The 24214-nt window shown below is 31.9% G+C and overlaps 1 protein-coding gene across 1 annotated transcript; it reads left to right on the top strand.

The window, feature by feature from the left end:
• Nucleotides 1-3605: 3605 nt before the first annotated feature.
• On the top strand, nucleotides 3606-23135 carry LOC122610195 (AAA-ATPase At3g50940-like). Its single transcript, XM_043783187.1, has 4 exons — nucleotides 3606-3892; nucleotides 6710-7488; nucleotides 12724-12749; nucleotides 22701-23135. Exons 1-4 carry the CDS (start codon nucleotides 3606-3608, stop codon nucleotides 23133-23135), a joined length of 1527 nt encoding a protein of 508 aa, XP_043639122.1.
• Nucleotides 23136-24214: the final 1079 nt, after the last annotated feature.

Raw genomic sequence — 24214 nt, 5'->3', positions numbered from 1 at the left:
TTCTCCACTACTTCCACGGAAAATTCACTTTTCCTCAACGTCAAGTTTTCATCCTCCGTGGAGTGCAGATTCCATTTGTCGAATTGATGACACTTTCCTTTGGAATGCCAAGACGAAAACCATTGGGCCTACACTCAAATGGGTCTCGAAGGTGGTATGTAAGTGATTTATGAATATGGCTTATACACATGTCAGTGTATAACCCGGGCTAAAGCTGTTGTTTATTGGACTACTACTTCATAATGGTTGATTCCCCAGTTTCGAATTCAAAGAGACATGATGAACCTGTAGCCACACATTCATCATGAGGGGACGAAAGAGGATAATGAAGTCGAACAAGTCTTTATGCTTTCTTGAAATTTGATGGGGAGAAAGAAGAATTCATCAGTTGAGGGGAAGAAAGATAAATTGTTGACTAAAGTGATCCCCAAATTATTCTTTGAAGATAGTTATCGCCAACGTGGTGGGTACGCCGCGGGTACACCCTATACATAAGCGTTGGTGGTATGCAAATATGATTGTTTGATCGAGGGGAAGTTTGTGATGAAAATGATGTTTGTCCAAATGTTTCAAGAGAAAGATTCATTAATTAAGGGGAAGTGTGACAAAGTCAAGATTGTCAAGAAGAGGCTTTCATGTTCAAACCTAAAGAGCCAAGATCAAGTTTCCGCAATGCTTATACTCTGAGAAGATTCAAGACTTAAAGATACATCTTTAAAGTAAGTGTGAAGATTAAAGACGTAAAGCCAAGTTTGATGGAAGATCTTGAAGACAATGAGAAAGCTTCGAAGACCTTCATCAACAAATTCGTATTTAAAGATGATGTCATGCATGTATTACATTTCAACACCAAGGAGAAGAATATTAGAACTAAAAATGGTGTTAAAATGTAAATGTTTTAAAGGTGGAAAGGGCATTAGTGAAACTTAGATTTATGATATAAATAGCCCCCTTCCACACATTAATTGTAAGCCTAAATCCCGTATTTATCCTAATCATTTCATTTTCACTCTAATTATTCTCTCTTCATTTCCATCTTCAACCTCCATACACATACAAACACCTTTTCACACACTAACCCTAAATTCACCATTTTTGCACAAATCGAGCTTAAATCTCTACTTATCAGATGTGGCGTTAATGTGGCGTTCTAGATGTTGCTGGATCCTTGAACTTAAATGCCCCAAACCATTTTAAATCAAAAATCATAAAACAAATTTAAACTTAATATTAAACAAGTTGGACAATTTCATATTTGGAAAAATATTGCAAATTTTTGTCGAAAATCAAAGTCATCAAAATTGATAAATAACAAATGGAACCTTCTTAACATGTTAATATAAGTCTATTGTAAGAGAGATTAAACGAAGCCTCGGTAAAATTTTGTAAAAATTTACAGAAGAACACGACTTTTGTTTCTACAAGAGTCGTCCTCAAAGGCCGTCCCTGGAAACAATGGGCGTCCTCCTGCAGCTTTGTACTTTGACACTTTAATAAGCTTTCGACCTTTTATACTTAATATCGTGATTCGTACAACTGATAAATAACTTCATTTTGACATAAAAGACATAACACAACATTTCCAAAAGTCTCCCCGTTTCTGGCATGCTATAGTTATTTAAGTCTCTTGACGGCGGGAATGGGTCTTTGTACCATCCATTGCTACAAAGCACTTTTACAAGACCAAATGGGTCATTTAACCTAATGAACGACCTAATTAACAATGATATGACATATACAAACCAAATGACCAATTGTTTGACATGACCACAGAATTTCCACTAAAAAGAACTTGTTCATTCCAAAACAAAAGCTTGTATTAAGAGCCATAATATACCAAGGAATTGTCTATGCCATTGTCCATATTGCCAACCTTCCAAGATGGCCAAAAATACCTTCAATAACAACTTTCACTTCAAATCTATCACTTGGTCAAATCCTTTCCCTTGCTACTACCAATTCATATAAAAGGAACAAACAACTAAAACGTAAGCAATGCTTAGTGAATTCATATACATATGATCATAATCAAGTTACCAAAACATAAAAGCATCAAGCATCATTCGTAGCCTATCTTTTGATAGCCATTTCATTCATATCAATCATAAACACAAAAATCATCACATATCATTTTCAACATGGCCATGGATAATGCTAGCAGGACTTTACCCACCTACTAGTCTTTATCATACAAATTGGCTAGTAGGAATTTACCCACCTACTAGTTCACATAATCAAAATTACATTATGCTAGTAGGAATTTACCCACCTACTGGCTTTCATAATCAAACATCAATTATACTAGTAGGAATTTACCCACCTACTAGCTTTCATTCATTAAATCAACATTTTGACTAGTAGGAATTTACCCGCCTACTAGTCTTTATATTCAACAAACATATATATGGGTAATAGGAATTTACCTACTTATGACATCTAATAACAGGAACATGATCATATGCATATACACTCACCTTAATTTTGCCTATTGGGCTCTACTTGACTATTATGTACAATTAGGTGGTTTTCACCATCACCTATTCATATACAATACATAAGAGTTCAATATTCTTAACTCTTTCACAATCATCTAATTAAATTCACCATCAACTCAATCTTTATGGTGTTTGACTACACAAAATATTTCAACACAATTATTATAACATAATCATAGCCAAACCCCAAAAGATAAGGTTTATCACTATGGGGTTTCATCATAAAGATCATTTGCATTTACCCCAAATTTCTCCCTTTTAATTCCATTAGGGTTCTTTTTCTAAAAATCCAAAATTAACAAAAATCTCAATTTCAATCATCAAGAACCCTAATTTCTTAATTTAACAATTAAGAAGAATTTCTTACCTTAAAAGAACATTAAGACAATTGAAATCCAATTTCCTCTCTTTCTTCCTTGCCAATTTCAAACTCCCTCCAAGAATAATTAAACCCTCAATTGAATTTTAGTTCTTTAATTTGGATTAGAGAATTTAGGGAGTGAATTCATATACTAATTCCTTTTTTTAGATTGGAAGATTATAGAAGAATGGATTTGAGAGGAGTCTAGCTAATGGATTTATGAATCATCAAATATTTTGGTTAGCTATTCTCTCTCACTGTCACGTTTTGTTTAATTTTAGGTGGGTATTATACCCAATAACTACTACATTTTCAACTAAATTAACTTCTTATCTTAAAACAAAATATTAAAAAATTAATTTAAAAAACTAAAATACATAAAATATAGATTTATTTATTTTTATATTTTTGGGGTGTTACATGAACCATACTTCAAATCTGCTCTGTTTGAATATAAAAAGTGAGAGAGTAAATGGTGGGATCTACAGATTAATTGTACTACATCCATATTATATACGAGTACTGTAATTATTACCCACATGCCTATGATTCCAAGCATCAAGACTCAAGCAGTATATATTCGAAATTATCAGGACCAACTATGAATATAAAACAATTAAAAGGAATATTACCTTGGGTATAAGTAATTCATTTTTTATACCTCGTCACTTTAATATAAGAACTTTACTAAAAAGAACCAACCTTAAACCAAAATTTCACAATATATATTAACTAGACATACAAGAAAAATGGCATCTCGCAATTACTTTCCAGAGATGCCAACGCCATCGTCTTTGCTGTCGGCTTATGCCTCAATATCAACTTCAGTCATGCTTTTCCGTACAATGTTGAACCAGCTCTTTCCTAGACAACTTCGTGGATATGTCATGGATGCTGTTCGATTTTACTGGAAACCAAAATCTTCAAAGCTCACTCTGGTTTTCGAGGAAAAAGATGGCATGACACCTAACCATATGTTTGATGCTGCCGAGGCCTTCATTTGTACTCAAATCAACCCCGATTCTGACCGCCTAAGGTAATATACTTTTATTACAGTAATAAATAAATTCTGTTGCTAAATTTTAGTATTTTGTTTAAAGGCTCCGCTTAAAAGGCATAAAAAGTTTGCATCTATCATATAAAATGTGAGTTTTTTCCTAAATTAGTGCAATGTATAAAATTATTTATCAAATTAGTCTCTTTCAAATTATTTACCATTGTGGGATGTATCCTTATTTAATATTATACTAGCTAATCAACCCGGTTTAACCCGAGTTAACGAATAGACACTTTGCAAATAAATCGAATGATACCCAATTAACTTTAAAATATGTTATCATATTAAAATGTATAATAACAACGTTAAATAAGTTGAAAAGTTGTGATAATTTATTACGTAAAAAACAAAAGTAAACGGAAACAAAAGTTGTGTAGTTGTGAACACACGTTAAAACACATTCGGTTGGCAAAAAAATACGCTATCTGAAAGAAAAAAAAATCATAGTCTTAATCTATTATAACAAAAAATAAGGTGATTAAAATCCTACATAATAATATGAACATTTAATAAAAATCTATACTAATGATCCATATTTAAAAAAAGAATATTTGAACTTTAAATAAAAAGTATGATGATGTCATAATTAAATTAGAAGGATGTATGGTAATACAGTTTTTAAAAAAATTTATGTCATCACAATCTTTCTTTATTAATATAATATATTTATACTACTATAAAAAGACATTAATTATTTTTCTTTAATGAAATAATATATAATTTTTATCTCAAACTTAAAAAATGACTAAATTATTTAGTTTTAAGTCAGTTACTTTTACATCAATCATCTACAATATTCACCATCGCCGTCATCATTTGACGCCACACCACCAGTCGTATCATGCGGGCATGAGTTTGGTCAACCCGAACTTATTAATAAAAGTTTTGTAATATTAAGTTACGTCGATGTCTAAGAACTATAAGATAGTTAACCATACTCAGAATCTCAGAATATTATACCTTATATTTCGAATATATATATTTAGCTTATTAACCCACATAATATGCAGATAATTTAAAAATCTATTATGATAAAACTATTTAGATGATGAAAATTTAAAAGACCATGTATTAAGTATAAGAGTTTTCAAAAGAAAATACAAACTTATTAAAATGAAAAGTAATGGTGATACTATTTTTTGACATATAATCGTTTAAAGAAAAAAACAAATTACATAATTACATTATAATTTACATTAGGCTAAAAATGAAATAAATCATAAATCAATTAGAAAATAATTTAAATTTTAAATAGGATGATGTCATAAATCAAGAAAATAGAAAAGAAATCTCTTATATAAATAAAACAAGATTCATATGACATCATTAACTTTTAAATAATGCTTACTTGTCATTATTACATTTATTTATATCAATTATTTCTTTTTTATTTTATTGAATTATGACATCATCCTATTTAAATTTTAAATCAATTTTTAATTGATTTACAAAATTTCTTTTTATGCTTGAGTTAAATGTAAATTAAAATGTGATTATCAAATATGTTTTTTTTAAACAACTATATGTCAATTTGCAATAATAATATCACCATTTTATCGTCTTAATATTATAAATCAACCAGGGTATATTAAATAAAATACAATTGTTATAACATCATCATTTTATAAAAATAGCTTACTGTCATCCCAAAGTTCTTTTTAACGTTTAGATTTTTTTTTTTAATTTACTTATGATATTATAAGAACATTCCTTCTTTAAGTTTATACATTTTTATTTTTTTTATTTATGATATATTTTTCTATAAAAAAATAAGTTTTTAATTTCTTTTGAAAACTCTAATATTTTATACATGGTATTATAAATTTTTATCATCTAAATAGTTTAATAATAATATATTTTTAATTTATTCGCATATTATCCAGATTAATAAGCTAATTATAAATATTCAAAATATGAGGTATACTATTCCGAGAGTATGAGGTATGGTTGAACTATCTCATAGTTTTAGAAATCGACGTAACTTAACATTAAAAAACTTCTATTATTAAGACCGGGTTGAACCCGCCATAATCCTGAATTATTAAACTAAAATTAACGTTAACAATAACATAACATAACATATATAAATAAAAGAAGATTGTGATGGCATCATTATCATTAAAGAATAATCTACTTGGCATTATTAGATAATTACTTACTAGTTATTTGTTTTTATTTGGTTAATTTGTGACATCATATTTAATCACATTTTGATTTTCATTCCTCCATTAAAAATATCTTCACTTTTAAATGTAAATAATTATTCATATATTTTCTTTACTATCAGATTACATGAACATGACATATACAAACATTTTTCAATATATCAAGATAAATTTATCTTTAAATTGCCCGTGTAATACGCGGGTTAATAAGCTAGTAATTGATATAAATAAATATAATATTGACAAGTAAACATTATTTAGAGAATAATAATGTCATAAAAATTTTATTTTATTTATATAATTTATATAATAGATGTATTAATATTAAATATTACAAAAAGGATCCTAAGCTCTAGCTTGGTGTTCATAACGAGTTCCAAACTGATAATACCAAAAAACTAACCCCATATGTTGGACCGAACCGAATAGAATCGAAGATCCTACATATTCAATTCATCTAATTTAGTTTTATAGTTCAGTAAATTAAAACCCGTAAAAACAAATTTGTTGACCGAGGCCGTTGAAAAGATGCATAATTATTTTATTGATGTCAGACTTTCCTAAGTTTAATGGTAGTATATAACTATCTAATGTACTACCCTAAAATAAATAAATGTAATGATGTGTATAGGATTACGAAGAATGTTAAAGAAAACCACATAAATATCAAGTTTGCAGAATCTGAGGAAGTTATAGATTCGTTTGAAGGAATCCCGCTTACATGGAGGTACGTCAATTTGAACTTGCAACAAATCAACAGCAGTGGCGGTGCCGGCGACGACGATTTCAGTGACGATGAATTTGGTTATGGTAATGGAAGAAGCTCGAGTGGCGGGTTTTTCTCTCGGAAGAGATATATGGAATTGAAATTTGACAAAAGGTATAAAGAGATAATCATAAGTTCTTATTTGCCATTTATTATTAGGAAAGCTAAAGAGCTACAAGACCAAAAGAAAGTTGTCAAGTTACATGACCTGCATATATGTGGACCGGGCTCTAAAGGGTCCGTGAATCTAGATCATCCATCAACGTTTGATACACTTGCGATGGATCCTCAGATGAAGAAGGCGATTATTGACGATTTGGATTTGTTTTTGAGACGGAGGGACTTTTATAAAAAGGTCGGGAAGGCGTGGAAGAGAGGTTATTTGTTATATGGTCCGCCAGGGACAGGGAAATCTAGCTTGATCGCCGCCATTGCGAATTACCTTAAGTTTGATATATATGATTTGCAGTTGATGAATGTTGGAGGTGATTCTGGGTTAAAGAACTTGATGTTAAGAACATCAAATCGGTCTATAATAGTAATCGAAGATATCGATTGCAACATACAGTTGCCCGATCGGAATGGAACTCGTCTTCTGCCACCTGGACTTTCCGAATATAAACCCACTCGCAATCTCCAGGTTAGTTTTAATATTCTTTTTGTTTCTATTTAATTTCTTGGTCACTTTGATAGTCGTTTTAGCAAACGTACAAAGTAATTATCCATCTGTATTCTTGAATGTTCTAACTATATATCATATATATGCTTTTCTGTGGTACATAGAAATGTCATAAATCAATGACGGGGATAGATGATGGTGATTAGTATTTAGTGGGGTGAGAATTGGAATGTAGACCCATCGAGATGTATGGTGGATGACGAACGGTGATTACTGTTAGAGTGGTGGTTTTATATGTAGTTGTTGAGGTTGAGCTTGAAACCTGTAATGCCTTTGTCAAATCAAGACACCATCCTCCCTTTTTTAATACTGTCACATCAGCTTTTCTTTTCTAAATTATCTCTTCCACACTCACTACCAACATTACTTCTTTCTCATCTCTTACTTACTCACTATCAACCTTTCTCTCTCCTAGAATAAGTTGTAAAAGTTCTTTATTTTTTGTTGTTGTTTGGAAGTGAAAATCAGACCCCACAAAACCTTCCTTTCTCTTGTCTTCACCCATCGATCGGTTGATGGCCGCTGATGAAGAGCCCGTCGACGAAGGGCATGCCAACCTCTTTCTCATGGAAGAGGTGGTGGATGGTGCATTGACGAATGGGTTGGCATGGGCCTAAGCAGATAGCGGCTTAGAAGAAAACTGTTTCTCTGTTAGGTAATCCTTTTAAAAATTAATTTAAGGGGTTGTTTGGTTTACAAAATGTTTTTGAAAGAATTAGAATCATTACAAATGATATTGCATTTGTTCACACTTTTAGTTAGCGTGAACAAATTTATAAACTTGTCATGATTTTTATCTGTGTAAAAATATGAACTAAAAGTATGTGGAAATTAATCCACACTTAAAATTGTGGTATTCTTAAAGTTCACACTTTTTAGTGTGAACTTCATATTTAATTTGTCACACTACATTTATCTACGCCAAATATTTAGTTAGTGTGGACAAATGTGATGTTGTGACAATTTAAATATGAAAATTCACACTAAAAGTGTAAACTTTTAAAATGTACCACATATTTAAGTGTGGATTAATATCTACACACATTTAATTCTCCATATATTTATACAGAAAAAAATATGACAAAATTTTTAATTTATTCACCTCAGGAAGCTCATCGTCATCCCAGATGTTTACATTCTGGTCAGATATGCTCTGGTCTTGATTCCCAGAATCCAAGCCAGCACCCAGTTCAGCAGCTGCTTCAGCAGGTGCATCGTCACTGGTCAGAATTGGGACAACTTCAGACGATACCAATTGTGCCTCAGTAACTCTTGTGCTGGATCCAAGAGTCTCTTCATTGGCCGTAGACTTTGAAACCTCCATTTCTCTGGGTATCACCTGAGAAACATCAAAAGTTTGTGCATGCAAAGAGTGTAAGATTTGTGAATTTACAAGGAGTGCATGTGCAGACTCAACTTTTAATGTGTGTTGGGCTGACACACCAATATCTTCACCATCTCCTCCTAAAGAAGATTTGGAGATGGCTGCTTGTAGGTTTCCCATTTGACCTTCTTCTGAAACCTGTTTTGAGGTTTCAGAAGGCTGAGCTTGGGTACTAATATCCTTGGGTTGTAAGGATTGCCTAAAAGGACGCAGTTTTAATAAACCCTTTGGAGATCCTGAAGAATCTTTTGGGAGATCCTCAGGTTGGTCAGTGGAAGATGAAGGTGGCAGGGTAGAACTTGTTTTGGGTTTAAACAAGTGTAACAAATTGCCACTAGATCGACTGGTGGGTCTCACATTCTTTTGTGACCCGCCCAGTGATCTTTCTGAGCCAGTCGGTTGTGCTGCGTCAGTTTTAATATTGTGACTAAGTACCTGAAGCATTGCAGGGGACAGTTCAGGTTCGTCCTCAGACTCGGTCAGCTTGGAGAGGTCTTTGCAAAATTCCGTCTGAGAGCTCTCCTGAAGAATATCAGAATATCCTTCTCCCAGAATTGCCAAAAAACAAATACTCAAAAATCTAGGGAAGGCAATGTGAATGCTCATCTTCCCCTTCAACTTAGTCAACAGCTGAGCAAACAGCATCTCAGCAAAATCCACCTTCATCCCGTGCCATAGATAATAGCCCATCTCGACTTGGATCAACGAAATTTGATCCAGTCCTCCACTGTTCCCTCCAAGACACTCTACAATCTGTGTCCAAAAATATCTCCAGCACCCCTTGAACCCAGCAATGAAGATGTGGCTAGACGTCTTCAAGTTGCCATCATCATCAAGAATTTGATTGTGGCCAGTAACCAGCAAAACTTCCCTGAAGTTAACCCCTTTTTGTCTTTTCGTATATGGGGTGTTGGGAGGCAAATAATTCAACTTGAGCGCCTCCCTGAAACCGTCAAGCGTCAATACGCACTTCACCGTACCTTCCTTCAGCGTGAATGCTATCGACTTCTCATCTTTGGCAACTTCGGCCGTATACGAAAACTCCAGCAAGTAACGATGGTATAAACGGTCTGGATCAGCAGTTAGAGCGTAGGAAATGGGACACCGTTGAAGAAACGCGTTTAATCTGCCCAGAACCCCTTCAGATTTGGCATTTAGGGCTGCCTTAAAATTGTTCATATTAAACCGAATGGTTTTAGATTCAAAGTCTTTTGGCCATTGAAAACTGGGTTTAACAGCAGATTTGGGTAGAGAGTATTCGAAAGCAATGAGTGTTTTAGGTTCTTTAACGGTCGATGAAGAAGCCATTTAAAATGAGATAGAAAGAAAGAAAGGAGATGAAAATGTGTTAAGAAAATTTAGGGTTTGAAGTTATGAAGGAGAATGAAATGAATATTTGAGAGAATGAGAGAGAAAAATGATTAGGAGTAAATGATGAATGGAGTAAATGAAGTAAATGAAGGAATAATCTTGGAAAAAGATATATATATTTTCAAGGAATTCAAAAGGATTTTCCGTTGAAAATAAATGAAAATTTTTTTTTTTAAATTCAAACCCAATGAAATATAATGATATTTTATTGATGGTAATTTTGATCGGGTTTGAAGTCCGAAATAATTTTTGGCGACACGTCCGCATTAAATGCAACAACGGCCATGACCCCACTTTTTCGAGAAAAATTCAACCATTTTTAATGCAAAAGCAATTATCATTTTCCTTTACGGTGCAAGTAGTATGACACGTCAGCAAAAAGGTATCCTGGAACAGTAAAAATCACGTGTCCACTTGCCAGCTAGGTATCCATTGTATAATAAAAGGTTTTGATGGACTTCAGATTGAATAATTTAAAGTTCTGAGAAAGGTCAAGGAAGTGCAATCTGAACCTTCTCATATTTTAGAAATTCTGAAGTCCTTCAGTTTCTGAGGCAAAAATTCCCCCTCAGAAAGAAAAATTTCTTTTTCTTGTAAAAACATTTTTGTCTATTCCCCCTGAATTGCTACACAGGATTTAGCATTCCTAACTCACTGATGAGATGTTTAAAAGTTTTGACATCTAAAGGTTTTGTAAACACATCAGCCAGTTGTTTATCAGTGGGAATGAAATGAATTTCAATGTCACCTTTTAAAATATGATCACGAATGAAATGGTACCTGAGATCAATATGCTTGGTTTTAGAGTGCATGACAGGATTATGAGATATTGCAATGGCACTTGTGTTATCACAAAATATTGGCGTTCTTGTATACTTAACACCATAATCAGTTAGTTGATTTTTCATCCATAAAATCTGAGCACAACAACTAGCTGCAGAAATATACTCAGCCTCAGCTGTTGATAATGATACTGCAGTCTGCTTCTTGCTTGTCCAACTAACTAATTTGCCACCAAGAAAATGACACCCACCTGTGGTACTTTTCCTATCTATCTTACAACCTGCATGATCAGAATCTGAATATCCCATGAGATCTAGACTTGAGCCTTTGGGATACCAAAGACCTAGTCTGGGGACACCTTTCAGGTATCGAAAAATTCTTTTTACTGCATTCTGGTGTGCTTCTCTAGGATCAGATTGAAATCGTGCACAAAGACATGTTGCAAACATTATGTTTGGTCTACTTGCAGTTAAGTACATCAATGATCCCACCATACCACGATACTTTGTGGGATCGACAGGTTTTCCATTAGGATCTGAGTCCAAAGTTAATGGTGCAGAAATTGGAGTATCTTTAGATGAGACTGAATCAAATTGATATTTCTTTAATAAATCTTTGACATATTTTTCTTGATTAATAAAAATACCATCACTGGTTTGTTTTACTTGAAGACCCAGAAAATATGTCAATTCACCCATCATACTCATTTCATACTCAGAAGACATAATTTTTGAAAACTTGTCACACAATTTTTCATTTGTAGACCCAAACACAATATCATCAACATATACTTGTACAAGTAAGATATCACTTTTCTCATGCAAGATGAATAAAGTGTTATCTATAGCACCTCTACGAAAACCATTATCTAAAAGATGTCGAGTTAGAGTATCATACCAGGCTCTAGGTGCTTGTCTCAGACCATACAAGGCTTTGTTCAGTCGATACACCCAGTGAGGTTTTTCTTTGCTTTCAAATCCTGGAGGTTGATACACATACACAACTTCTTCTAACTCTCCATTCAGGAATGCACTTTTGACATCCATTTGGTAGACCTTGAACTCATGATGAGCTGCAAATGCTAAGAATATTCTGATAGCTTCTAGTCTTGCCACTGGTGCAAAAGTCTCATCAAAATCAATTCCTTCTTCTTGTACATAACCCTTTGCAACAAGTCTGGCCTTGTTTCTGATTACATGACCATCTTCATCTACCTTGTTTCGAAAGACCCATCTTGTCCTAATTGGTTCTTTCTTCAGATTGGGGGGACATGGAACAAGCTCCCAAACATTGTTCCTTTCAAATTGGTTGAGCTCTTCTTGCATGGCTTCAACCCAACTTGGATCTTTCAAAGCCTCGTCAATTTTCTTCGGTTCTATCAGTGACAAGAAGCTGACATATAAGCATTGATCGCTTGTGGCTCTTCTGGTCTGAACCCCTTTACTTGGATCGCCAATCACTTGATCAATTGGATGTGAGCAAGTCCATTTAGAGTAATGACCAGGATGAACAATGATATCAGTGCAAGATTTCCTCTGTCCTACTTCAGAAGGTGGATCAGAATAAACTATTTCAGTTTCATTTTCTTCATCATCTTGTAATCACGATTTGCATCATGAAATTCTTCGTTCTGAGATATTTCAGGGGATACTGATATCTGAGGAGTAGCACGCACATCTGATCCAATAGTCAATTCAGTAGGTAGTTTGAAAGTGACTGAAGGATAAAATGGAATGTTACTTTGCTGATTAGTAGTTGGTTCTGAACTGATTGAATAGAAACATGTTCAGGTGACTGATCAGATTTGTCATTTTGATCATAATCACCGAAACTGAAAGGATTTTCTGAAGGAGGTTCAGAGACTGGCTTATCAAAGATTGCAGAATTTGATTCATCAAAGGTGACATGAACTGACTCATCAACCTTTTCAAGTCTTTTGTTATAGACTCTAAAGGCCTTGCGAATTGTTGAATAACCTAGGAAGTAGCCTTCATCAGCTTTGGCATCAAATTTGCCCAATTTGCTGGAATCATTCAGAATGTATACTGGACATCCAAAAACATGAAAATATCCAATATTAGGCTTTCTATTTCTAAGTACTTCATAGGCAATCTTCTTATGTCTTTTGACATAAATGGAACGATTCTGAGTGTAGCAAGCAGTTGCAACAGCTTCAGCCCAAAAACATTTTGGAAGACCTGATTCATTCAACATACTTCTGGCAGCTTCTATCAGTGTTCGATTCTTTCTCTCTACAACACCATTTTGCTCTGGAGTATGTGCTGAGGAGAAGTTCTGAGATATGCCAGTGTCAGTGCAGAAGGTTTCCAGAGTGGAACATCTGAATTCAGTGCCATTGTCACTTTTGAGCTGACGTACTTTTCGCTTGTGCTTGAGTTCAATTTGTTTGATGAGTGCAATAATTTCAGCAGCAGCTTCACTTTTATTTCTGAGGAAGATTACCCAACAATATCTTGAATATTCATCAACTACAACCAGAGTGTACTTCTTCCCCGCTCTTGTCTGAACATTCACAGGACCAAAGAGATCCATGTGTAGCATATGAAGTGGTTCAGTGATGCTGAAGTTTTGCTTGGTCTTGAAAGATGCTCTTTTCTTCTTTCTCATTTCACACCCTGGACATGGCTTGTCTTTATTGAAAGACATGGCTGGTATCCCATCAGCAAGTTATTTTCTTGACAACTTATTTATATTTTTAAAATTGAGATGGGATAACCTTTTGTGCCACAACCAATTGGTGTCCTCATCAGCCTTTGTATAGAAACATTGTTCAGTTTAGCACTGTTCATATCTACTACATAAATGTTTCCTTTTTTGGGAGCAATCATTACTACCTTCCAATCTCTGTTGAATATGGTACCTTGTGAAATATCAAATAAAACCTTAAAGCCATCATCACAAAGTTGGCTGACACTGATCAGGTTATATTTCAAACCATTCACATATGCAACTTTTGTGAATTTGACCTGACCGTTATTCACAATACCATATCCTTCAGTCTGTACATGATCGTCATTACCAAAAGTTATTGAGGCCCCCTCTTGCACCCTATATTCCTCTAGCATGGATTTGTGACCAGTCATGGTTCTGCCAGCAGCACTGTCAAGAAACCAAGTGTTCTTTTTGCGGTCACCCTGCACATACACAAAGATTAGTTCTTTTTGGGAACCCATCTTTTGATGGGTTCACTGGACTTTCCCTGAACAGCCTCAGATTTCTTTGGTATATGAGGAACAGATGGATCAAAGGGAATTTCAGATGAAACAAAATCAGTTGGTTTAACGACTTCAGAGACCTTTTTCTTCTCAGATTTTTGCTTTTCTTGTTTAATTTTCTTTGAAAAAGGTTTTGGGTTTTGTTTGGGATTTTGGGGAGTGCTTTCAACATTTTTTAATCGTGCATTACAGCTTTGCACTTGCCTAGCCAAATTTTGAAATTGACTTTCAATTCTTAACAAAATAGATTCTTGATTAGACACCTGAGCTCTACCAGAATCTGAGGTAGAAGGCTCAGTAGGGATGACATTCTTCTTCTTTTTCTGGTTCTTGGAAACCTGATTTGAAGATTGAGGGGAAGGCTTCTTGGATTTAACCTTCTTGTCTGCAGCACTGGTCTGACATGCTTCAAATTTGCCCTCAGGTTGTTCCTGGGCTTGATCAGTTATCAGTTTTAATTTTCCAAGATCTTTAAAAACAATTTCTGGTCTCATTTCTTTTGGAAGAGCATCCAGATCAGTTATTACAGAAGCAAGATGAAGATCACCAGTGCCATAGGCTATTCTTTGGTTCTCAAAAGTTTTCTTTATGGCGGCTTCTGGAAAAGGTGATTTCATCCAAGATTTTATTATTTTTGTTCCTTTTCTAAGATGATTTTCAGTTCTTCCTTTTCCAATTCTAATTTTGAAACCATTGACTGATAACTTTTCAAGATTAACTGAACATCTTTTAGTTCTTTCAATCTGGCCTGACTGGCGTTCAGTTCAGAAGAGTTTATTTCAAAAATTTTAATGCTTTCTGAACGCACAGTCTTAACATATGATATGTCAGCCTCAATTCGAACTAAAAGATCCAGTTTTAGTCCTTCATCATTCTCAAAACCAAACTCACTAACCTTTTTCATGATAATATCCACCCAACGACCAGATTCCACATCAGACTTAACAACATGACTTTGATAATCACGAGCCATGAAACACATATCCCTTACTTCTTCTTCATCATCAGATGACACGTCAGAATCCTCCCATTTTTCAATGTCTGCTACCATACAGCTATTTTTGTTGGATTCTTCTTGTGCAATCATTGCTATGTGGGCTTTCAACTTCTTGTACTTGGCTTTGTACCCATCATCTGGCTTCTGAAAGATAGAGTGGTTAGGGGCAGTGTGTGATGAGGAAGGTTGTGATGATCTGCATTCCTTCATAAAATGTCCTTTCTTTCCATATTTAAAACATTCAAGATTGGACTTATCAACAGTGTTGTTTGAAGAAAATAGTTTGCCATTTCTTTTGGTTTTAAATTTAAAACGATTAAAGGTTTTGGCAATCATAGCAACCAGATCATCATCATCATCCTCATCACATTCATGTGATGCATAATCAGAAATACCAACTTTCATTAGTTCAGCTACTATCTTCTTCATAGAGTCAGACTGATCACTCTCAGAAGATAGTAGGGCAGTATCTTGTGGTTCAGAATAATGAACCAAAGCTGACTTGGTAGATGAATGATTCTTTGCATCTTGCTCAGCCACAACTCTCTCTGCTTTGTTTTCCTCAGTAAATCTAAAAGCACCATACAGAGAGGCCAGAGTGTGGCTGTGAAAGGTGCTGCCTTGTCTTAACACCATGATCAAATTTTCCCATTTTGAAGGCAAAATATCACAAAATTTTTCAAGCAAAATTTCTTTGTCTTTTGTGACACCAAGAGCTTTTAATTGATTGACCAAATTTGTAAACCTTAGATATGTTTCAGTTAAAGATTCATTTGGTAATGCAAAAAATGCTTCATATTTTTTATTCAAAGACACTTTTCTTGTGGTGACAGTTTCCTTTGTTCCTTCAAATTGTGTTAGCAATTCTTCCCACATCAACTTAGAATTATCAAGTAAAACAAGAGTGGGTTTCAAACTTTCTGGGACAGCAAAGAGAATCATGTTTTGTAATTTGGAATCTAGGTCAGCCAAACGATGATCTTCTTCTGACCAATGATCTTTCTCTTTGGGTGTTAACCTAGGGGTCCCATCTTGGTTAAAAACAACAGTTGATGCATTCATGGGAACATAAGGACCTTCAACAAGAATGGTGGTCAAGTGTCTTTCAACACCAGCGATGTACTTGAGCATACATGCCTTCCAAGTAATGAATGTGTCACTATTTCCATTAAATTTAGGTACCGGATTATTTGGAAAGTGAACATGAACACTGGGTTGAACTAGTGGTGGAGGTGGTGGATTTTGATTCATATTGGCATTTGGGTTAGGATTCGGTTGTTCGGTTCCAAACATCTTGTAGGATCAAAACAGGTATAACAATTTAATGGTTTAACCTAGGAGGCTCTGATACCAAATGTAACTCCACCTAACAAGATGTACAAAGATCAAGATATAACAAGATATAAGGTTAGACGATAATAATCACAAGTTATATCAAGAAACCCGACTGGCAAGTAAATCGAAACTAGACATGACTAGTTAGACTTACGATCCAGATAATGGATAAGAGTAATAAAGTATAACTGCTTGAAACTATATAAATTACTAAATATAATCAAGTATTATGGCAATGAGTCGAGATGTACTTTTCAATGTATTTTATTTATTACTATAAACAAAATACAAGAGTTGTTGCGGAACAAAGATAATCACACTTGTGAAAGTATCTAAACAACTCCAGAAATACAAATGATCTATGCGACGAGGAATTACTCATAAGAATACTTAGAGTAATAACACACGTTGCAATTGCCAAAGTTCCAAGCCATTTTGCAAGTGTGAGAAGTCTTATATTTATAGGCAAACATGTCCTGATGACATGGCAATATGCCGTACAAAATATGGTTGGATGGATTTGTGGGACAAATCCATAACATGCTTGTTTAAGGTAAAGTATGTAAGTTTCTTTGATGTGACTTGACATACTTTATTCCCAACCTTTTGCTAAAACTTTCCCAATCCCAGGTTGATAATAATTAACCGGGTAAAGGTAGTTAAAGCTGCAAAAAGACTTTCCTCGTAATCAGTGAAAAAGTATTGTAAGTACTTTTTCACTGAGCCTCTTCAGATTCAACTTCAGGTAAGATCTTCTCTGAGCTTTGCTTCTGAGATGATCTTCTTCTTCAGTCTTCAGTCTCTGACTTTTGTCTGAACGTCTTCAGTGTTGGTTGATTCTGAATCTGAAGTGAAGCTTCAGTGAGCTATATTCTGAATTACTTCAGAATCCTGAGCAAGCTTTATTCACTGAGCCTCAACTATTTTGAACAAATTATACTTAGTCGATTTTCGACCTAACAATATTTATTATAATTTAGTTTCGATTATCGATTTACTTTAACCACAATTTATTTCATACCCACGAAATCATGTATAAATAATATTCAAATTTTTTTATGATACAATCTATATAGCTACAATATATCGTACGGGTGTTAAACTAGTTAATATTAATAATATTTTGTCGTTCAAAAAAATATATATATAAATAATAAGAATAATAATAATAATACCAATAATGGATATAATAATATATAAATAATAATAATAATAATAATGGATATAATAATATATAAATAGATAATAATATATATGATTAATAATAAATAAGAAAAATATTAAGTTATGAATAAAAGTAGTTATAAATAATAATAACAACAACAATATGAATACGTAATAAATAATGATACAAAGATAATAATTATTATGATAAATAATAATAATAATAATAATATGATTAATAATAATAATAATAATATAATAACAAATTACAATAATAAAAATAATTTAAATATAAAATCATCAATAATAATAATGTATATATATTAAATAATAATAATAATAGTTTAAAATAATAATATTTGAATTTAAAAAATAAAACATGAATAATAATAATAATATAAAAATAATATATAATAATGATATAAATGAAAAAAATAATAATTATAATATATTTTAATTATAATAAAAATTGTTATGTTAACAATAGTAATAATAATAACATAAATAATAATATATATGTATTTGTTTAAGGGCTATTTGCTAAACTTACAAATTTTTCATTGTAATGTTAAACTTTTCATCTATTTTGTGATAAAATCTTGAATTATATGATTTAAGGATTTAATGGAAAATTTACAATTCCAACTCTATCTTTTTTTTCTAATCAAACATGGTAAAGGATGGAATTCGAATTTCATTTCCAATGGATTTCTAAGAATTTCGTGAACCAAACGCTCGTAAAGGCTTTCTAAAAATATTAAAAATATGACATGTGGACTCATTTTCTTACATAATCTTATTCTTTAATCTTTGCAAATATCATCATATTCTTGTTACGAATTTTATACTAATAAATTAAAATGATACATCATCTTAGACCATTTGTAAAAGGTAAGTGAAAGATATAGGTGAAGGGTAAAGGTGAAAAAGGGTGAATGGTTAAAGGATGTAGGTGATGAGTGAAGGTGAAGGGAGAAAGGTGATTGTGATCACCTAGGTAAAAATACAAAATGCGGGATTCATTTTATTTATATATATTTTTTCTTGTTTTCTTTTATTTTGATTGGATATAGAGTGGAAGAAAAGTAGGGACCAAATAATAGGTGAATGGTTACGGGAAAAAGTAGAAGGTGAGAGAAATGAGAAGGTGATACTGATGTGGCAAAAAAAAAGTGTAGGTGAAAAGGTGAACGGTTACGAATGGTCTTATATATAAAGGTTCTTGTCAGAGTGGTGGTGGTCAGCTATGGAGCGGTGATGGTGTTTGATGACGTGACGAATTAAGAGGCATGATAGAAGTCTATTTGGCATGACACATCATTAATTTTTTTTATTTAAATAACTCAAAATGAATTTTGAGACTGAAAATTGACTGGTGCTAACGAAAATATAACCTGGACCCAGAATACATATTTTTGTTAAGTAGTCGTCTCACAAAATCAGGTTTTTAATTTGTTTGCATCTCAACCAAATTATATTGTATAAGTTGGAAATTGGAATACTTCCCAAACAATTGTAAAATTAACATAACTTTATAGTTAAGTAGTTACCTAAACCGTATTTATGGTTTATTGATTTTTTCACTAACCATCCTTTGTTGAAGTTTTTTGCATGAACCATCCTGTGCGGGTAAATTAGTGACATAAACTATCCCTTATCCAAACATAAAAAATGATAAAGTATCTGTTATTATTTAACACCCGATGTTCAAATTATGTAAAGATGATAATGATACAAGTGAAAAGTGTTAAACGAATCATATATCAAGCACACTAAAATAACAACATATAAAAATATCTCTCACTGAACACTTGATATGCTTTAATAAGACATTTAGTGAGAAAAATTATGCCAATATAATTAGTATATATTTTAAATATCTAAGCTCATATTAGTTTCATTTTTCCCAACGTGTACATAATAACTAGATTATATTCGTCCGATGACACGGAGACACGGTTTCCATTAAGTAATTACTAAATAAATGTGATTTTATTAAATAATAACTCACATTATATGTATGACCACTAAATGTAATAAAAAATAATAGGATCTTACACTCTATAAAAGTTAATTATATTATTTACCAAACTTTAAACTAAATTTCTGTATATAAATTCTAGCAAACATGTCTAAAAAATAAGATATATATAGATATACTAGGCTTGTTTCCCGCGCGTTACGTGATTGTTAAAAAATCATTTAATAAAATTCGATACAAACACTTTTTATTACAATATTTTTAATTATATTTTAATTTTTTTTAACGTGACAAGAAATAAAACAAAGATAAAATATCAAATGCATTGAGCAATCTAATAACATTCATATGATGAAAAAAAAATTAGTACTTTAATAAAGGGAGAATCAACAACGTTGTTGAAGAAAAAGTCTGGACTTTTGTTATGTATGATTGATAATACAAACTTGCTAGTAAAACAAAGTATTATTCAGACTAATTAGTGAATTATAAGTTTTAATGTATTGGCTTAAAGTTCTCAACGTAGATTAACATTAAAAAACATGTAAACGTACATACACATGGATAATTATATAAATCAACAAATTGTATGATATTGAATACATGTTAAATATGTCAAATGAAAATTATAGTTAGAGAATAGTCCGCGGCAAAAAAAAAAATTTCCACTGCAATTCTCAAACACATGTAATTATTAACATGAATTAGATCAATTCTTTGACAAACAACAAAGTATTTTTTTCCTAAACTTACATGATGAAAAAAAGAGTACATCAAATATAGAAAAATATATAATCAAAAGTTTCTGTTAACAATTGACTTCTAAAATACTTAAAACAAAAGGTTTGCACTTATATTGACGAATTTTTTGTCTGACGAAATATGATGTTAATTTTTATAAAAGATTTATCTATTTCTATAAAGTACACGTTATTTCAATAGATCTTATTGGATCTCATTTGTCATATTAAATATAATAGACTTGACGGAAAAGATTTGGAGTATATATATTCGTTATAAACATATCAAATTTTAAACTATTTTATTTATATTCATATATATATATCTTGTATGTTTTATATATACATAAAACTAAATAAATAGTTTTAAAAAAATATAGAGATGTCACATAGGATAAAATCGTACATGACAATGTTTTAACAAAGCTTTGATTTTGAAAAAGGCATCAGAAAGCTCGGTTAACTACTGTTTTTTTAATCCGTACGATGTGCGGCTGTTGCTCAATAAATATTTACTTTTAATAAATGATGAGAGGTGATATAAAAAAAAATAATGAAACTAAAATAAATTAAAGCACTAAAATTTTGCTAGAACACAATCATATTAGTGGCATATAGAATGATTACAAACATAAAAATAAGTAGTAATTTGTTTGTTAAAAAGAAGATGATAATTAAGTTAATTAAAAGATTTAAATGTAATTATTATAAATTAATTTTTTTATATGGATCTGAAGAATAACAAATCTATTTATAAACTTTTTTTGCTTGTCGTGCAAATATTGTGTTTTAGATTAAATGCCTACTTACTTGTCATATACTGTAGTATTATGTCTAAAATATGGTTATTTATTTTAAAATAATTACTTTGAATACAAAACAAACGGAATTTCAATTTACATATTAGATTTTGAAACAATCTTTATTTTTAAAAAGTTTACATAAAAATATATCTAACTTGATAAATAAAGAATAAATATTGTGAAAAACATATAAAGATGACACATAAGCTAATTCCTACGTGACAATGTTTAAGGACAACTTTAGGTTAAGGTGGATAGTTTTAGAATGTCATTATTCCTATTGTTTTATTATGTATATAGATATAGATATAGATATAGATAGATATCTTACATGATCAATAAGTTTAATATATAAATAGAAATTTTGAATAACCATTACCGTTAATATTTTTAAAATCTTAATATTCAAAGTCTGTATGTCATCATATTATTACAAAACTTAATATAAAGAGATTAAATACAGTAAAAAATTAAAAAAAAATAAATACAAAGAGATAAAATTAATTTGAATATTTAAGTTTGCAATGTAAAATTAAATGATATAAGTATACATAACAATGACATTTAGTAAAGATTATTAATCTAACAATCGACAATATGCAAAATGAAGGTGTCACATAAGTTCTTTTTATATCCTCTCTTCTCTTCTCTTCTCTTCTCTTCTCTTAGCTATTATATAATTGAATAAATTTACGAATGGTACCTAAAGTATACCTCAAATTACTCTTTTGATATAAACTTTTGAATTTCCAATTGGACTACCATACCTAAACTTGCACTTTTCCACACTGATCATACCCAAAGTTTCACTTTTCCACTCAGACCATACCTATCACTAACGACCGTTTATTTGGCCGTTAAGTTAAGCCACGTGTTGTGCACGTGAGGTATCAAACACATAATTTTATGTATATTTCAGGTATCATCCATGTAATTACCGTAAAAATAATTATTAAGAATTTTAGAGTTTACATTAAATGAAATTCTGATAGAGCTTCATAACTATTACTCCTTCCGTCTCATTTTAATTGTCCAATTTTGACTGGTCAAATCTTTTTCTTCCGACTTTGACCGTAAAACTCAATCAATTCATATATGTTATATTAAGTGTTATATAATACAAAACAAAATATTTACAGTCAAAGTTGAAGGACAAAGACTCAAAAAGTCAAAATAGACACTTAATATGGGACGGAATTAATATTATTAATATATTGGGTTTATCATATAAGGAAATCCAACGATATATGTGTTATTGTTTTTCTTTTGATTGATTATTATATATATAGACAAAATTTGATGTTAATAAATCGAGTTTATTTTTATTGTTTATTGACTCTTATGGAAACTCTTTTATTAACATAGAAATTGTTGTCATCGTAGTTCTCTTTGTCGGGGCTTTTGAATTTCATAGACGGGCTATGGTCGTGTTGTGGGGATGAACGTATAATAATATTTACAACAAACCACAAAGAAAGACTTGATCCTGCATTGCTTAGACCAGGGCGGATGGACGTGCACATTCACATGTCTTACTTGACTGTTGATGGGTTCAAGACACTAGCAGCTAATTACCTTAATATTCACGACGACAACCATTGGCGATTCGAAGAAATTAATGAGTTGATCAATTGCAATAAGGTTACACCAGCAGAGGTGGCCGAGGAACTTATGAAGTCTGATAATGTGGAGGTTGTGTTGGATGGATTTGTGAACTTTTTGAAACGTAAGAAGATGAACGAAGATGAAACTAAAGATGTGATGGGTGACGAAAATGATGAAGTTCATGAGACTAAAAAGGTCAAAACTTTGCCATGACTCATCTCTTAGTGATTTAGTCAAATAATCTATTTAGAGAATTCAGAAAGCCCAAACGTAGCATTGATGCATTACTACTATGGTATAGCAGGTTTATGAGAAATTTTGCAAATCGCCGAAAGTACAATGTTCATTCTTATCCATCTCTGTAATGTACAATTATCAATTTTTTTTGCTTGCCGCAATCTCTCTCTATATATAATTTTTTATCTCAAAGTGCATACGTAACATGGTTCTTTGTTCGCCACATCATCTTTTTCTTACGTCAATGGCGGAACTTGAAAATTTATTTGGGGGGTCAATTTATACTAGCTTTATAAACTAAATATTACACGTATATTGATGTCACACCAAAGCTGCTCTTCTATTATGTAAAGTAATAAAAATCTACATCAATAAATCAAATGAATGAAGGAAGAAAGCAACGAACTACATAGATATAGTAATTCATTTGGACAAAATAAATCACATATATGAAAAAATTATTAGAAAGTGTAAACCAAAAGAATCAAATCTCAAATCTAAATAAAACGATAAACAAATTTGCTTTTCAATTGAGATATATAAATAAAAGAATAACAATAATAATAACAATCAAAATAAATACCAGTAATATAAGTAAAAAAGGAGGATAAGTATGAACTCTTATAATGCTTATATGATTTGAACAAATGGATGCAGGTGATTTTTATTTCAGCTAGTTACTCTGTTCCTCAATTTCTTTCTTTGAGTTTTGGAGAAATGCAAGGATCATTTGTAAACATTTTAATTTATACCCACAATATTTACATTAATGGCTCAAAGTTTTGGAGCGGTCAGAAACCCCCCCCCCCTTGCCCCTTAATAGTTCCGTCTATGTCTTACGTAGCGATCTCACATAGTTAGTTTCTTAAACGTTGACACATAAGCTGTCATTGTGCATTCATTTTGAAGAAATACTTAAAATATAATGCAACAATGTGGGAGACCCATGAGTCGAACATCATACCTTCGACCATTCAAGAAAAACATGCATGCCAAGTTGCCAACTTGTCTAAAACTTAGTAGGTGTCAAAATTCCATCCCAAAACTAGATATAG

Source organism: Erigeron canadensis, chromosome 8, assembly GCF_010389155.1.
Source record: "Erigeron canadensis isolate Cc75 chromosome 8, C_canadensis_v1, whole genome shotgun sequence".
NCBI classification, from domain to species: Eukaryota; Viridiplantae; Streptophyta; class Magnoliopsida; order Asterales; family Asteraceae; genus Erigeron; species Erigeron canadensis.
This window is presented reverse-complemented; position numbering and strand designations above follow the sequence as displayed.